The following is a 19061-nucleotide window of genomic DNA, read 5'->3' on the forward strand; positions in this document are numbered from 1 at the left end:
GGCTCCACGCTGTCAACGTGGGGCCTGACTTGAGGCTTGAATGCACGAACTGTGAGATCATGATCTGAGCTGAAATCAAGAGTGGGGCGCTAAACCTAAAGAGTCACCCAAGTATCCCATCCTGTTAATATCTTCTAAACATGAACATGTGGTTACTCATTGAATTTTCTAGGTATTGAGTTCCTCATGAATTATGATAATATTTATTTAATTATCTCCCCTTTTACAAAAAAAAGTTCAATTAAAATTGTTTTGACATTAAGTCTCTATGTATGGTTTCAAATTCTAACTGTCATGGGTTATTTCTGCAAAATGTCACTTTACAAAGGTATTTATGAAAAAAAATGAAGATCCAATTATTCTTGTCTAATAACACATTCTAGAAATTATATTTGTTTTTAATCTTATATTGATATCGTAGTGTCCAAGGAGCAGAGTTTGGTAATTTCTGATGGTCTCAGCCTCTAGCTATGTTCTCAGTGAGATGTGATGGACACATACCTAAGCAAAGGCAGGTGTGATAGACATTGAAAATCGTCAACTTTGGGTTTTTTGATTACATATTCACGATGTTAGAGTAATACTTGAGAAAAATGGGACAGTAATAAATAAAACCAAACACAGACAAATACATAGGAAAGCAAGACAGTAGAAGCACACAAGACGGGCAATCAGGTCCCTGAGAAGAGCAGTTGAAGTACTTTTGTTCTGTGCCCTAACTCTGACTTTACTGCCGTGGCCTGGGTGCTGCATCCTGAGGTCACAAGTTTGCTTCCCAGGAACTTGTGCCCAACAGGTGGGGGATTAAAAACTTTTCTTCTTAAAATGTTAAGCTAATAAATTGATAGGTCTCTGGAGACATTTGTTTTTGTCTTTTATCACATCATAGTTTTGTAACTAGATATAAAATATGTCAGTACCAGCTTGACCTTTTAACTGTCTAAAGTTATCACCTTTTAAAGATGTGCCCCCCCAACTCAGTATCCTCAACTCGTTTAACAGTTGACTCAAATAATCAGAAATGCAGTTGCTTGTTGGTATTTCTTTTGATAAAATATAGTTCCTGAGGATGTATAAAATCCATCTTACTGTCTATTCCATCAAATAACTTTAATGTTAAAATCATAAAGGACTTGGTTAAGTAGCACGTTTTCTATACAAGTCATTTCTTCCAGGCCAATAATTTTTATTCTTCCTGAATCACTGTATGTTACCAATATCAGTATATATTAATTCTCAGAAATCAACTCTCAATGACCACTTTACAGATCAATCTCTGGACATTTTACTTATCTCCATTTCAAGTTCCTTTTAATTTAAGGTATTTCTGAGACAATTTTTTATTCCCTAAAGTAGATATATATAAGCTGCCAAGGGGCACCTGGGTGACTCTGCTGGTTAAGCGTTGACTCCTGATTTCTGCTCAGGTCATGATCTCACAGTTGGTGAGTTTGAATCCTGCATTGGGCTCCATGCTGACCTAGTGGAGCCTGCTTGGGATTCTCTCTCCCTCTCTCTCTCTCTCTCTCTGCCCTTCTGGCTCTCTGTCTCTCTTTCAAAATAAATAAACTTAAAAAAATAAAAGTGTGGAAGAGATACATAAGAAATAAAAGCATATTTTAAAAAGAACTGTTATTAGAAGGGCAATTCATGGAAATCTGTTTATACAACCTAGTCCAATGGTTGAAGTGGTCATTAATTAATCTTCCTCCTTTTTCACGGAGTTTCATAGAGTAACGCCAAACTGAGGCTCCACTTAGTTTGCATGGAACTCAATGAAATAAAACATTAAGTCCCATAAGGTGGTGATTATTTGTAAGAAATAAATAAATTTAAATAAAATTGAAGAGCCATTTAAAAAGAATTTACACTATTAAATATGGAACTTTTATAGACACCCTTAGCCTCTGAAGACACGTCTAATTCTGAATTCTTTTGAGAAATGATATATGTAATTCCAGAATGTATGAATCAAAGATATTTATTCACATCCGAAGCTGTTGTAGAGTGTGGCAATGTGAGTTTTATCTAGAAGCATCATTAATGACCATTTAGATTGTAAAGGAAACTGAGGAGTTTACATTATTTTACTCTATTGAACCATAAACATTTTCATGATATTTTGAGAAGGTGTGTGGATTTTAGTTGCTCCTTAAATATTTTCAGTTTCACTATTGAATTAAAATTAGTGAAATTTTAATTTTGTACTTTTTATACTTTGTTACTGAGATTTTTATGATCTGCATGGAATGTGGTAAGCATTATATTTGGACTAGGAAAAAAAGCATGAAATAAATCTGCCTAGGAACAATTGATTTCTTTTAATGCCAACAAATTGATTAAAACATTAACATAGCTTATAATATATTTATTATACTGGAGGAGAACAGTGGTTAATGCCATTACCAACTTTTGTATGTATTTAAACAAACTAATTTTCGGAATAATTGTATAGCCATTTCAGAAATACTGTCTATTCAGCATATGTTAGTTATAGTGACATATGGAAGTAAAATGCCTTTAAAATTTTTTTCAAAAATACACTATTTTAGTATTTGAATGAAAATAAACTTGGAATGGAGATAGTAATAACAATAAATTGACTTAAAACAGTGTCAACACTAAGCAATTTTAATTTTGAAAGAAAGAGAGAGAGAGAGAGCAAGTGGGGGATGGGCAGAGAGAGAGAGAGAAAAAGGGAGAGAAAATCCCAAGCAGGGTCCACACTGTGTGCACAGAGCCTGACGTGGGGCTTGAACTCACAAACTATGAGATCATGTCCTGAGCCAAAATCAAGAGTCAGACTCTTAATAACTGAGCCACCTAAATTGATTTTTTAAAAGATAACTGCTCTGTAGATCAACTTTTCCCTTTCTTACTTTTTTTATGACCAAACTTACAGCATAGTGCTTTTTAATTTCCCTGATTGTTCACTATAGTACTCATAGATATTTTTCAATTTCTAAAGTAAGAAAAGTGATTATAAAATATATAAAAATTAATAAATAGAAAGATTGTACATCTAATATTAATGAATGAATAGACAGAATCAGGAAATTTAAGTGCTATTAGATGACGTTCTTTCAAACTAGGCTAGATAAAGTCAAGCTAGAATATTCTTTTTTTAAATGTTTATTTATTTTTGAGAGAGAGAGAGCATGCATGCTCTCAGGGGAGGAGCAGAGAGAGGGAGACATAGAATCTGAAGCAGGTTCCAGGCTCCTTGCTGTCAGCACAAAGCCTGATGCAGGGCCTGAACTCACAAACCGCAAGATCATGACCCGAGCCAAAGTTGGACATTTAACCTACTGAGCCGCCCAGCCGCTCCTAGAATATTCTGTTTCATGAGCAGAGAAATTCTATAGTTGAGTCCACCATGTTAACTCACTCCTTTAGGCTGAGTGAGAGAGCAATAATGATAACTGAAATAATATTCTACTCAATTATTATAAAAACCTATGTGACAGAATACCTTAGTAATCCATGTGCAAAAGAACATTAAGAGATGGATGAAAGATTTAAAGATTGTACTTAAGTTTAATGCTGTTTTTACCACTAGCTCACAGTACTATGAATGACACAGATGTGCCTATGGAAACAACTGAATGCATTCAGGGTCAAGGAGAAGGTTACCGGGGCACCATCAACTCCATCTGGAATGGAGTTCCATGTCAGCGTTGGGATTCCCAGTATCCTCACCAGCATGACATAACTCCTGAAAATTTCAAGTGCAAGTGAGTATATTAGGCACATATAAATTTCAGCAGGCTCTCAGGAAACGAGGAAGAATGGTGACTCTAATAATTCCTGTGTTAGTAATTCTTAAACTTTAGTGTGTCTAGAGATAATCAGGAGTTAAAACGCAGATTCATCCACGCAGATATTTTGATTCCTTAGATATGAGATTTGGACCTCAAATATGCATTTTAATAAGCACTCTAGGTGAGTTTTGAATCAGATAGTTGAAGTACCATATTTTGGAAAACGCACCTCTAGGTTTCTGATCACAGCTTTGTTTTTGCAGGTACATTTCATAACTCATTTAAGGATAATGATAGCCAGCCAAGTTTCAAGCTAGTGCCTTCTTAAAATTTCACATTAATTTTAGGGGAGATTACATTTTTTTTCTTTTACAAAAAGAGGCATGCCTTCATTTCAATCAACATTGTAAACTAATGTGTTTTCCACCTTGAAGAAATACTATTTTTAAAGTCTCAAATGAATGTTTTCTGCTGTTTCTAGATTCCCTTTGAAGAGTAGGAAAGTAAAACAATTATTTAGATGAATCACGCCAAAGAAACTGCCCTTGAATATCAATTATATTGCCGCTATGTGCCTTCTCCATGGCTGTTTTTTTTCACCGCTTGACTTTTGCTGGACAGAACAGCCACAATGCCATGTGTTTTTAAATTGTCCACCTTGTTATGAGGAACATAAAATGATTGCTTTTGAAATTTATAACACACGTGCCATTCATAGTGGCTTTGCCGAAATAGCACCTATAAATAACATATATTGGCTTTATGTAATTGGCTTTTAATAAGAGAGCTTAACATTTCAAGATGGAGAATTATGAGCATGAGTTGGCCCATCCACTGGAGAGAGGAGATATTTTATAGGTTCGTTGCTTGTTTTAGCTAATTTAATGTATTTGCTTAGATAGTAAAAACATAAATATTTTTTTCATTATTTTATAATAACAAATGTTTACTTGTCATTGTGGGTTTGCTTCCCTCATTTACTTCAGAGCAATTCTCTCTGCTCCTGACCCATGTGTTTCACACCTCAGAAGTGAATACCAAAGTAGAGAAAGCAAAGAGAATGAGAAGAGATTAGTTAAGAGGCACAAAGGAGACAGTGTCCATGCCATTCACATGTTTTGTTAATTTCTAATGACTGGTGATAATACTCAAGTAAGAAACTGTGTATGTACAAATACTCAAAAGAATTTAACTAGGCAATTATTCATCTAAAAGAGCAAATTTGTGTAAAATTTATGTAAAAATGCGCATATTTTATGCTGGCACAAATTTTTAAAATATAAGTATAAATTGGTTAAAAGAAATAAAAGATTTTCTTCATAATAATTTTATCATTTCATAAGAAGGCTAATGGCTTTAATAAGGGTTGTAACTATGATCGCTTGCTATGCAGTGGCTTTAGCTGTTAGTGATCACTGTTCTCACGATCTTACATAACCCAGTTTGTATCAGGACCTATTTTGACTAGATAACCTACTAACTTGGTTTTATAACTGAACTCAAGTTTCTTCCTTAAAAAAAAAACAACAAAAAACTTCTCTGTTTCTAATGGTGAACATGAATATTACTAAAATTGTGCTTCTGATTGGACCTAAGTGATACAAAGAATGCAGTTTCCAATAGATTGAATATTAATCTTGTTAAATTATTTGTCAGGGCGTCTCTAAAGAGAAAGCCCATGTTTGCTTCAAATTTGAGAGCATTTGCTTGGGAGAGCAAACCATAAATTACATGTCTTATGTTACGTGAACCTTATATTAAGGTAAAATTCTTTTATATATAGGGAATATTAATATAGACTTTTTCCTGATTAAGCACTTTAAGTGTCTATCAAATCACTGCTAACATAAAGGATGTCTATGCAATACACTGACGATTTCTCCAACAGTTAGGGTTTCTATAGAATTAAGAGAATGTTTTACAGAAATATTTATAAGATTTATAAGATTTGAGATCACTTTTATAAATCAATAAAGCAGCGTTCTGGAATGGAAAGAAATGTATGCAGCAAATTAAATCAAAGGAATACAGAATTCAAGAAAAAGAAAGCTATTGTGTTTTTTTTTGTGTGTGTGTGTGTCAAATGTTTGGATAGGTAGAACTTTCATTTTAAATGAGAGATACATGTTGTTTCTACATTATATATCGGCCGTGAAAACATAAAAATAGTAGGCCAGTGTTTACAAATTATAATAGTTGAGAGTCCAGGCGTTGAGAATGAGTAAGAAAAATGAGGTGGTGCTATTTTTCCCTTTCATGAGGCAGTAGTGTTTGTATGGAAGTCCAGGCCTGTGGCATGAAAAGAATACTGACCTCTGACAGCCTTTATTTCAGTCATATGGGCGGTGTCAGTTGTGTATACTGAATTCTAAATTGTTATAACTCTCCTAAATCTAAAACTTAGAACTCTGTTTATAAACATGCATGCATTCGGGGATTCTAGAAATGTAATAGCGCTTGTTTCCCCGTTTGTAAGAACTCAGGCAATTTGCATTAACGCGCTTATTCTCAATAGGGACCTACGAGAAAATTTTTGCCGAAATCCAGATGGAGCTGAGTCACCCTGGTGTTTTACCACTGATCCAAACATCCGAGTTGGCTACTGCTCCCAAATTCCAAAATGTGATGTGTCGAGTGGACAAGGTAATAGCTGACATTTTCAGGGTGGGCACGATTAATTTCAGGGTTAATGCCTAAAGGGAGAACACATTTCACAGCGGAGGACCTACTTCTTGTTGCACTGGTTTTTTGCTGGTTTGCAAACAAAATCACCAAGTCTGCAGTTGAATTTCTTTTACACGTTCATTTGTTCAACTTTTATTTGTTTATTTGAGTGCATACTAGTGTCAGGCACAGTTTTAGACACTGGGGATATACTAGTGAGCAAAACAAAATTCTCTCACTCCATGGGACTCCGGAAATTCCCGCAAACAGACAATGAAAATAAATAAGCAAAAGGGAAGTGGGAATGATAAGTTCGTTTGTGTAAATGCTAGAGGGAAAAATGTCCCAGAGGTAGAGGAGACGGTGTTCCTATTAGATTTTAATGGTATGGGAAGCTCTTACATATCAAGGGAACATTTAAGCAGGACCTCAAAGGGGTGAGGGAGCATCATGTACCATGTGCATGTATCTGTAAACGCATGTAGCGTTCTAGGTAGAGGAAACCGCAAGTGAAAATGCCATGAGATGGGACAGTGCTTGAAAAGGGAAAGGAAAGAAACACCACATCACTGTGGCTGGTACAGAACAAGCAAGGGAGACCATAGCAGAGGATGTGGTTAGAAAACAGTTGGGCTAAAATCACATATGCCTGGTAGGAATTGGAAGGATTTACACTTTTACTCTGAAAGAGAAGGGACTCTGTTGTGGGGTTCTGAAAGATGTAGATGATCTGTCTGGTTTCAATTTTAACAAATGAGTATGGCTGCATTACAGAAAACAGCTAGAGATTCTAACAAGGGCCAAAACAGGAGGATCCATTGTGTGTTTTCAGTAATTCAGTAAAAAGAGGAGAGCGATATGGACCTGGGTGTTAGCAGTGGAGATGATGTGTAGCAATGGGGTTTGGGATAAACCACCACTGACTTGTAAACATAGATGCCATTGAAGATAATTATTTCAGGAAGCAGTAGTACAGAAAAGTTAAAATGATTTAGGTTTAAAAAAGAAATCATTTGTCAAAGATTAATAATAATGTTGAAATCTGGGCATTTACTAGTACATAATGAATTCAGGGTTATGATTTTTAAGCAATCATATTCTTTCCCATAAATTTAATCATGGTCAGTCCTAAATCATCCCAAGCCAAATTTAAAGTTCATCTCATAGATTTATTGTCCTATACATCTCCCATCCTTTAACTTTTTCTGCAGTGTCATTTTTTTTTATGAACAATTCTGAAAAGTTATAGAGGGAGGAGGGGTTGAGTCTCTTTTCAGTCAATTTCACTGTTCTTTGGCAGATTTCAAAGGTCATTTGGAAATAAAGTTGAAACCAGTGTTTAAGTGAGGTTTAGTACCAGCTGGATATTCTTTGTCCCTGTCTTGTTCATGTAAACAAGCACTGCTAATTTGAGATAGAGGCAAATGAAAACAATTGTTTAAAAGGCTTCTTATGTATGTTAAACTGCTTTTATATCCATATATATCACTTACCAAAGGGTCAAGTAATAAATAGAGAATTTTAGATTCTAAAAGTTAAGCTGATGATGTTGCTTATCTAATAAATCTACAAATTAATAGATGAAGAAATTAGTTTCAGTTTTATGAATTCAGATAGCTTGCCTAAATTCTCAAATAGCACAGCTGGGATTGAATATAACCTTCCTTGAAATGATCTTTCATTACTTTAAAAAATATATTATTTTTAACAATATATTATACCTGATAAGTGCAACATTGTGTTAAGCTCTGTAGGGCAAGTTAAAAACCAACTCCTACTTAAGAGACACTGTTAAGCCAATTCAACATAGAGCTGTGAAATTATAATGGTTATGCCATTATATGATACTGCCAAGCTAATCATTGGCATTGTTAAATATGTGATATGTGTGCATGCATGCACATAAACACACACAGAAGGATGTTGTTATGTTTTCCATGTAACAGAAAATACAAACACGTACAGGCTGTTATTAGAAAAGATTTTCCTAAATATTGAACATCTGAATTAGCATATAATCAAATGCTCTTCCAATTAAATATTGAATAACTCTATTGAAAACTAAAAACTGAAATTACAGACTTTCTTCAAAAATGCTTTTCAAACACATCTTATTAGATTATATAACACACACTATAAGCAGTAAACAGGATGCAATTCATAGCTTTAAGTACTTATATCAATATCATAAATAATGAAGACAAGTAAATGAAATTTCAAACTTAAGAGTTGGGGGAAAAATAAACCAAAAGCAGTAAAAAGAATATAACCAAGTTAGAGCAAACATTAATAAGGTCTAGAACTAATGAATAAAGCAAAATAATGGTTCTTTGAAAAAAATTAACAAAATAGTCACCAGCTAGTGAAAAAAAGAAGACAAAATATAAGAAAAAAAGGCAAAAATATAAAATAATAATTATCAAAGGGGAAATAAGCATTGAAACAGGAAAATTAGAAAACATGAGACTATTTTATATAACCTCATGTAAGAAACTTGGCAAAAAAAAAATGGATAATTTACTAAGAAAATTCAAATTACGAATTGACCCTGGTCAGTTCAATTAGTCCAAGAATTAGACCTATTCTTAGGGAAGAAATATAGAAATGTATTAATGAACCATCCTATCAAAAATATACTGTGCCTAGGTGCATTCACAGGCCACATAACTTCCTATGTAGATTAACAAATACAGTAAAGCACAATAAATTATATGTGAAACTTCCACCAGGAATGTTGAAATTATAATATTAATATCTAGATATTAATTATAATATTAATATCTATTAATATAATATTAATATTAATATCTAAACATGATGAAGGTAGCAAAAAAAATAAACTTATGTCATTTGTGAATATAGAAATTTTAAATGAAATTTGAGTAAACGCCCAATAAAGTGACTTAAATATAAAACCTAATGATTGAGTGGAGTTTAGTCTAAGGACAAAAATGATTTAGTTTTAGAAATCCAATAACATAATTCATCTCAGACCTAATAAAAGCAATCATATAATAAATGTAAATAAATTTTAAAATTTCTGTTACAAAATTTACTCCTTTCTCATAAAAACATTCAAATGAGATTTTCTGGAATATACACACACTCTACACACATATCTGTATATCCATATATATACAAAGAGAGAGAGAAGCTGAGACAGAGCCTTCTTTAAAATATATATTCACATTTTAACATATACACATAGACATCCTCACATACACAAACACGTATAGACACAAACACATATATAAGTATATATTATATAGTTAATGGGGATATATGTAGTATACAATTGATGAGGAAACATTAGAGACATTCTTATGAAGGTAAAAAAGAAAACAAGAATGTATAATATTTTCTTTACTATGTAACATTGTAAGTACAAGTTAAGATAAGTTAACATATTCCTCTTTAACACTGTATTGGAGATGTTATTCCATATAAATAAAAGATCATATTGATCTTTATTTATGCAAATGATATAAATAGTAATATACTTAGAAAATTAAAGTCAATAATAAAAAATCACTAAAGTAGCATTCATATATGAGTTTGAAGATTTAATTAAAGGGAAAACTATATCTATAATAGTAATAAAGCTGATGGAAACTTAGGAATAAATTTAGAAAGAAATGTGTAAAATCTGTGTAATAAAATTTTCAAATCACTACTCAAAGCCACAAAGGTGTACTTTAAACATGGAAAAACATCCCTTGTTCTTGATATGAGAACACAACATCATGAATACATCAATTCTACCTAAGCTAATGTACAAATTTAATGTGATATTAATAAATAGATCAATGTCTTTTTCTGACACCAACAAACTGATTCTGCAGTTCTCTTGGTAGAGTAAAGATAAGTATACATAAGTATACTATGGAAAATCTTGAAAAATAAGGGTGATTAGAGATAATTAACTTTATACATATTAAAACATTTTATAAAGAGCTGGTAATTAAGACTGTAGTTCTAGTACAATGAATAAATTCGCAATTGGAACAAAACACAGAAATGAGAAATAGACTCCTTAGAGAGATTTATGATATTATAAATGTGACTATACATAACTGAGTAAAAAATGAACTTTTAAAATATAATAATGGATCAATAAGGTAATAATTTGGAAAAATGATAAAATTAAATCCATGCCTTACACCAAAATAAACTCCAAAATAAACTCCAAATATATAAGAGATCTGAATGTGAAAAAGGAAACCATATAGATACTAGAAGTAAACTTGGAAGAATCCCTTTTTAACCTATATATGGTGAAATGATTTTTAATTAACACTCAAAATATAGAGGCAATAAAAGAAAAATATGATAAACTACATTGAAAACCTACCATGGCAAAGCGCGCACACACACACACACACACACACACACACACACACACACCCATATTAAATTCAAAAGACAAAAGACAAATTTGGAAGTAAGTGTTGAAATGCATATTATAGGTAAAGAGGAAATATTTTTCATATATAAAAATTCTGAAACCAGTGTAAAGGATCAAAAAAGTTAAGTAATGAACAAAATACGTAAAGCTATATATATATATGTTTTACAAAATACATAAAGTTATATATATATGTAAAGTTATATATATATTTAACTTTATAACTTTATGTATTTTGTTTGTATATATATATAAATATATATAAATTCCCTTCAAACACAAGGAAATTATGCTTAAATTCAAATACAAAAATAAACATAAATATTGAAATTTCTCACATTATGAGACTTGTATTTCTCACATATAATTTGTAAGAATTCAAAAGCTTGACAACACTATCTTTTTGCTAAGCTGGTTATCCATTTCCTTTTGGGGAAAGGAACTCTCATACATTGCTCTTAGGAGTTCAAAATGGTAAAACCCATCGAACATAATTTTATAATAATTAAGATTACATATGCATTCACTTTTCGGCTCAACAATGTACTGTTTGAATGTACAGCTCCAACAATGTGCAAAAACATATGCATGAGTTTTTTACTGCAGCATTTTCTGTAATAGCAAAACAACTCAAATGTACTTTGGCAAAGTCACACAATGAAATATTATAAATTTGCAAAAAGAATAATAAAATTTTCTGTGAGCTATATGAAGTGATTTTCAGATATATTGATAATTAAAAAAAGCAAAGCACTAAAGTACATATTTGGTACTCTGTTAGTAATAAATAAAGAGACGTACTACTAGCAATAAAAATGGGATGTAATAATACATATATAGAATATACATAAAAATAATCTGTATATTTATATTACAAATATATATTTGATTAGTTTTGCCAAAAAAAGTGAAGGAATTATACAGGAGTCATAACAAGATGTTAATGAGATTGGGTTCGTTGGTAATGGTAGGTCGTGGGTAGAAATACAATGATGCAAAGGGAAAGGGAAAAATGACAATTCTCTGAGATATATTTTCATATAGTTTTAACCATTAAGCAATGTTAGCGTTTTCAATATTCAAAAAGTGACCTCAAGAGGAACAAAAACAATATGCCTCCCTCTATATAAAATAGATACCAATACTACAGAGAAGGAAGAAAGACTAAGTTAACTTCTGGACATGATTTTCTGGCTGTATATGGCCTCACTGGGATATATTTAGGGCTAAATAACTATAAATAGATTTTGAACTTTAAAGTGTAAGTTTTTGTTAGTATTGGGACATAGTTTTGAAATTATTTCGTGTACATTGTAGAATTGAGAAAATGGGCAAACATAATGTTACCTGGAATGAGGTTTCTCACACTAATGGAATGGATGGAAGGAAGAACTGTGGTATTAGACTGAAGTTAGACACACACACACACACACACACACACACACACACACACACACACACTACCTAGCTCTATCAAATAAAAGGAACTAGAAATGATGGCACCAAATATAAATAAGCACATTAGGCACCGATTTCTTGTCTTCTACTTACTTTCCATCCCCATAATAAACAAGAGTTCCTTAGAGAAATTGATGATGTTAGGAGGCCCGGGACAAAGAGAGTATAAGGTGAGGCTGGAATATATTTCACCAGCAAGTTAAGAAGTTATAAAAAATTCATGTCTTCCTCTCAAAAACCTATAACCATTATCTAACCATGAGGAAAACATCAGACAAACCCAATAAATGGACAGTTTACAAAATACTTGACCTATTTTCCTTAAAACTGACAAAGTCATCAAAGAAGAAAGCCTGAAAAACTGTCATATTTAGAAGAACCTCAGAAAACATGAAACCTCAACATAATGTGGTATCATGTGGAATCCTAGAATACAAAAGAGGATATTAGGTTAACTAAAAATATTTAAACAAAATATGGTTTCCAGTTAATGCATCAGTATGGCTTAATATTTAAGACAAATCTATCATACTGATGTAATATATTAAAAGTAGGGAAAACTGTCTGGTATATGAGAAGTCTCTGTACAAAGTTACAACTTTCCTGTAAGTCAAATCTATTCTAAAATAAAAAGTCCCATAGCCTGTATTCAAATAAAAGGGTGATGGTGGTTAGGAGCATCTCTTCCTCTGACACAGAAAGCGTATGTGCAAAAATTCAAAATGTATAAAAAATAGTACTAGCATACTGTATTGCACAATTGTTTTCTTCAGTAAAAGTCTATCTAAAGAATTTACTACCTAACAGCTAAAGACTTAAACTTTCCTAACATGGGGGGGATGGGGGGGAGGGAAGCACTGTCAGAGGAAAATGAATTCACTCGTATATTCTGCATATGTGCAAGAATGAGATTTTACAAATTTATGCTGAGAGCAATTTTATTGTGTATTGGAATGACTATGATATTATCTGTATCAAATCCTATCCTATTTTAGTTTTTATATTTAAGCCCAAATTCCTTATAGTGCTACTGCAAAATGTGATCCATGGATATGAAAACATGGCTTTTGAATATGCTTATTATATTTCTTTTTCATTATGTTAACTGATTCCTGAACATATTATTAAATTGTTTATGTAAAATTGTTATTAGGATTTATACCTATTTATTATATTATACAAAGCATATTTAAAGCCAGTGACAATAGACTATGGTTTACCAAATTTAAAACAAATAGTCTTAATATTGATGTATATTTGTAGATAACATTTTATAGTCAAATCTATAGTGCTCATTCATATAAAAATCAGGAATGTTTAATAGATAGTCACTTTGAAAATGTGTTATTATTTTAAAATAAGGAAAGTGTTTCTTTTCAAATATAGAACTGCAATTCATGTGTTTGGAAGACCATGACTTCCTTTTTGTGATATTTAAAAATTAGGAATATTGACATTTCTATCAATGTTTAATAAAACACAAATTATTCAATTGAAAAAAAGTGAAAAATACAACCATATGGGACACATTAAAAGACATAAAACCAGCTTAAAATGGCTTCCATCAATCAACTTTGAAACAATTCTGAGTATCAAAATCAGCAACGGGAATAGATCATCATGTTGAGTAAAAAGAGGACGCATAAGTCTATGTGTATATTACCACTTCTACTACAGACATTTTATTGCTACTAATGGGAGTAGTTGAATACTTAAATAGACGTAGTGGGGAGAAGAAAACATTCTCATTTACAGAAAAAATGATAATAAATAAAGAAATGCAGGAAATTGTAAAATAATTATTTTATCAACGTTTATTTATTTTTTTTGGGACAGAGAGAGACAGAGCATGAACTGGGGAGGGGCAGAGAGAGAGGGAGACACAGAATTGGAAACAGGCTCCAGGCTCTGAGCCATCAGCCCAGAGCCTGACGCGGGGCTCGAACTCACGGACCGCGAGATCGTGACCTGGCTGAAGTCAGACGCTTAACCGACTGCACCACCCAGGCGCCCCTAAAATAATTATTTTAAAACCAGCATAGTAATCACTGATTCATGCAAAAGCAACCAAAGTAGGCCAAGCCATTTATGAACATTTGTTTGGCAATAAGATGCTGATTCAATCTGAAAGGTCCCCCAAATTTTCCTTTACATCAGTTAACCAAATTATCAAACTCACTACCAATAATGGAACATGATAAAATATGTCACATCACATGATAAACTGCTGTGAAAAGGACAAAATATCATCTTTGCCATAATCCTGCCTTTATCTTGATTTTAATCATGAGAAAATAATCAGACAAAATGGAATTAAAGAGCATTTGCAAAACAGCTGGCTTGAGTGACTCAGAATGTTTTCTCAGGAAGACAAAATTCAAAACACAACAAATGTGACGGGTATATGAGTGTTCATTATATCATTCTTGTGACTTTCCTGTGAAGCAAATTTTTTCAGAAGAAAATGTTGAGAAATAAATATACCATTGTAAAAATTCTCATTTATTTAGTGTCCCTATGGGCCACTCATTTAGTTTTTTCTTTGATTGTTTTAAGTTTGTAGTGTGATATATAAACCCTTATTTCGAGGAAGAAAACTTTGGTTGAAAATAAAGATACTTTAATCTGAAATATAGGAGTATCTTTGACTTATACTGATTTCAGAGTGTGTTAACTTTTATGTTGTCTTTCATGCTTGTAAAAAATGTTTTTGTTCTATACTTCCTTGTATTCATTAGACTTCCTTCCATATATTTTATGTTTAGATTGTTATCGTGGGAATGGCAAAAATTATATGGGCAATTTATCCAAAACACGATCTGGACTAACATGTTCAATGTGGGAGAAGAACATGGAAGACTTACACAGGTGTGTAAATTTCTTTCTTTCAATATATAATATGTAGTGATAACAGCAGATAGTATATTCAGATACGCACATTGCTATTTCTTTCTAGTCTTTTATACATTATATTAAGGTAATAAAAGCTTTAGATTTGTCATTCTGTGCAACTCAATTTAGCATTTTCCCTCCATGTAACAAACCTTTAGATAAGTAATTCAATCTAGCACATTTTTTATTGGACATTTACTATGTGTTCTGTTCTGTGGTAGGTGCCATGGGAAATGTTAACAAAAAGTGGGCATAAGTTTTGGCTCCACTTTTAAGGATGATACAGTTATATTGGGAAGCAACTGTATGACTTGATAAGACTGTATAATTAAGTGGCAAATCTGAGACATGGTTGCGACATAAAACTGATTTTTAACAAATATCTCAGAATATACGTACTATGAATAAAAGGAAAAAAGTTAGTGTCATTTGATCGTATTTGGCCACCACAATCCTATGTGGAAGATATTTCTATATGTGTGAATAAGGATGTAAGGGCTCGGAGAGGTTGTTATTTGGCCTCTAGTCCTATTTTAATTATAACTTTATTCTCTTTGAAAATGTACTCACTAGTGGATGACATGGTTTCATTTAATATACTTCACAAACCAGTACAGACAATTCTAAAGCAGTGTTCTCTAACATAAATATGCATTTCACACATGTAATCTGCACTAACAGTCACATTTAAGGAAGTAAAAATAAACAGGCAAAAGTATTTTATATAATACATGTTACTAATCCAATGTATCCAAAGCCTTTTCCTTTCCATATGTATTCAATAGAAAAATTGTCAATGAGACCTTTTACATGTTTTTCATATTACAGCTTCAAGATCTGGTATATATTTACAATTAAAGCATCTCTCAATTTGGACTAGCCACATACCAATTCTTCAGTAGCCCCATGTGGCTAGTAGCTACTGTACTGGGCACCGTAGCTTTGGGATTTCAAACATAAGCAGAATTCTAGCCTCATGCATTTCACACTCTGGAAGGCTTCCTAGAAAAAGGGACATTAATTGGGACATATATGTTAACTAGGAGTTGGTCAAAGGAAGTGTAGGAGGAGAGTACCTCAGGCAGAAAGAATAGCTTGTCCCAAAGCCCAAAGATTGAAGTGTTGAAAATCAGAAATAATTTTGGTAAGGTTGGTCAATATCCACAGACAAGAAATTCTCCAGTAGCAAGACCATATATTGCCTTGTAAGGTGTGTTAAAAACTTTGGACTTGGGGGTACCCGGGTGGCTCAGTCAGTTAAGTTTCTAACTCTTGGTTTCAACACAGGTCATCATCTCATGGTTTGTGGGATCAAGCCCCATGCTGGGCTCTGTGCTGATAGCATAAAGCCTGCTTGAGATTCTCTCTCTTCTCTTCTCTCTCTGCCCCTCCCCCACTCATGTTCTCTCTCCTCTCTCTCCATCTCTCTCAAATAAATAAATAAACTTAAAAAAACTTTGGATTTTATCTTATTAAAGAGATTCATTACAGAATTTTAAGAGAGAATTAGTGTGATTAAGATTAAATGCTATATTTCAACACTGATATTTTTGAAGGCATTTTTAGAAATATGGTGGGGTGGACCTACCTTTTATGGACTTGTGACAGACAAGTGTACCAATTCTGCCTTCAGAGGTTTCACATTGGGAACTTGACGTTTTTATGATGGAAGAATTTACACTGCAGTAATCAGCAAGGACAACAAATAAAGACTTCATATACATCTCAGAGTGCCCTTTTAAACATTACCAGCATACCACTGGAAGTGTTTATTTAGGGAATTCATGATTATAACTCTTAATTCACTGAGTTTGGGTTGACCTTCAGAAATAGTTAAAAGTCATTTGAAAACAATTTGAAGGAACTTGATGAATGATAAGTTGCATGTTACCATTTTGGTTTAAGAATAACCTACAACTGAGTAAGGACATAGTACAGAATGGTGGTTTTGAAAACTGACTCTGGAAAGAGCCAGGTGTTCCAACCTCTGCTCTACTGCTTATAAGCCATGTGACCTTAGAAAAATTGGCTTCTGTGGATTACTATTTCCTCAAAAATAAGATAGCCTGTCTCATTAGGTTGGTCTAAGGTTATATATGTAAATCACATATAATAGAATCTGGTACACAGTAATTACTATATGTGTTTGCTGTTGTCATTAGTCCAGGGAATGAACCTAAGTTTGGAAAGATAGTCCAACTTTCCCTTTCCAAGATCTTTCCATTGTTTTGAATGACCCATTAATTACAATCAAGCATAGTAGTAATTGATAATCCAAAACAAATTCAGTTACTTGTACACTTTTCATGACTTGGTCAGGATGGCCATTTGGGATTTGGCTGTATTAAGCTCATCAAAATAAATACAAATATTGATGTTATATGAGTGGGCATGGCCTTACAAAATAACGCAGAGAGTTTTTGCTTTTCTTATGTAATAAACTTAGTAAGATGTAAAATGAGAAAGTGTTACTCAGTTATCTGTCCAAAGATCATCTATTGTAATTATATAAACAATGATATTTTAGAGTTTCTTTCATTAGCACATTACTATTAATTTTTCAGCGTCTTTCTGTCTTTTCTTATAATGATGTTGCTAGTCATGCTTCTTACGTTTTTGAAACATGAAAAATACTTTTGCAATAGCTTGCATTTTCTAGGTGTTTTATAACCTTGATTTTCTTTGCCATCTGCGGTTTTTCTGGCAGTGTTTCTGCACTTCTATGAATAGGGATATTGTTACCTTACCACTGTAATTATTAAATAGAAGCAAATCACAAAACTTCTCATCATTTTATCTGTCTAATCGCGTAGCATATTCCAAATTCCTGAGTTAGAGCGCATGATTCCAAACTGTAAGAACAACAAAATAAGTCTAAAATAAAATAATTAAAATTCATGCCAAAGAGAAGCTCGTGTTGTTTCTATAATGGAAGTTACATGCTAGGATTTTATCTTCTTGGTGACAGTTTGTTTCTGTTGGACAAACTGAGCATCTTGTGATCTTCAGAGCTTGTTGTTTATGCAGGCATATCTTCTGGGAACCAGATGCTAGTAAGCTGAATAAGAATTACTGCCGGAATCCTGATGATGATGCCCATGGCCCCTGGTGTTACACGGGAAATCCTCTCATTCCATGGGATTATTGTCCTATTTCTCGTTGTAAGTACTTTCAGTGATCTTCTTCAGGTGAAATATTTTAAATACACTGAATCTCCACTAAATTGATACCTTAATCAGAGGTGGAAATATAGGAGGGCTGGAGTCAATCCTAAAGTGGGGATGCATTCCAGACTGACAGACACACACACACACACACACACACACACACACACACACCTTTCTTCATCTCTTTTGTAGACAAAGAGACATTCTGATGACCTTTTAAATAATATTTTCCTCCTCAGAAGATTCTCATTTGAAATCCATACGCAATAAATGGTCATGGTTCCAATATGACTGCACCATAAAGACTTCCCTCTCAATACTAACTGTTCAGGCTGTGAGTATAGCAGAGCTCTTACAAAGCCCCCATCCAGTAACAGACCCATAGACAGACCTGAAATAACATTGCTTTCATTTTCTTCTCGTGCCTTACCAAATATTAAAAAGTCTAGAGCATTCTCACCACATTTCTGAGTCAAAGATGATTTTGTTAAAAGAATATCAGTGTCTAAAGTAAAATATATATGTAAAATACATATGACTGATATACCTCATATAAAAGGGCTCCTATATATCAATAAGAAAAAAAATGTCACAGTTTAGGAGAAAAATGAAGAAAATGAATCTTAAAGAATAAGTATAATGAAACAAATAAACAAAAATAGGTTAAAACTTAATAGGAAAATTAAATTATAAAAGCATAAGATCATTTTCACC

At 32.8% G+C, this 19061-nt stretch overlaps 1 protein-coding gene across 8 annotated transcripts in view; it reads left to right on the forward strand.

The window, feature by feature from the left end:
• Window positions 1–19061, forward strand: part of HGF (hepatocyte growth factor) — an 80819-nt gene that overhangs the window by 38496 nt on the left and 23262 nt on the right. For 7 of the 8 annotated variants that reach the window (XR_008296885.1, XM_027071752.2, XM_015072997.3 and 4 more), the window contains 4 exons: window positions 3560–3734; window positions 6277–6404; window positions 15054–15156; window positions 18208–18341. Coding sequence is in view for 7 of the 8 variants with exons in the window: in XM_027071752.2 (XP_026927553.1) it covers window positions 3560–3734; window positions 6277–6404; window positions 15054–15156; window positions 18208–18341 (540 nt within the window). In the remaining variant the exon portion in view is untranslated. Of the gene's footprint in view, window positions 1–3559; window positions 3735–6276; window positions 6405–15053; window positions 15157–18207; window positions 18342–19061 lie in introns of those variants that run through there. The other variant, XM_053218541.1, reaches the window with a different exon arrangement.

Source organism: Acinonyx jubatus, chromosome A2, assembly GCF_027475565.1.
Source record: "Acinonyx jubatus isolate Ajub_Pintada_27869175 chromosome A2, VMU_Ajub_asm_v1.0, whole genome shotgun sequence".
Lineage (NCBI taxonomy): Eukaryota > Metazoa > Chordata > Mammalia > Carnivora > Felidae > Acinonyx > Acinonyx jubatus.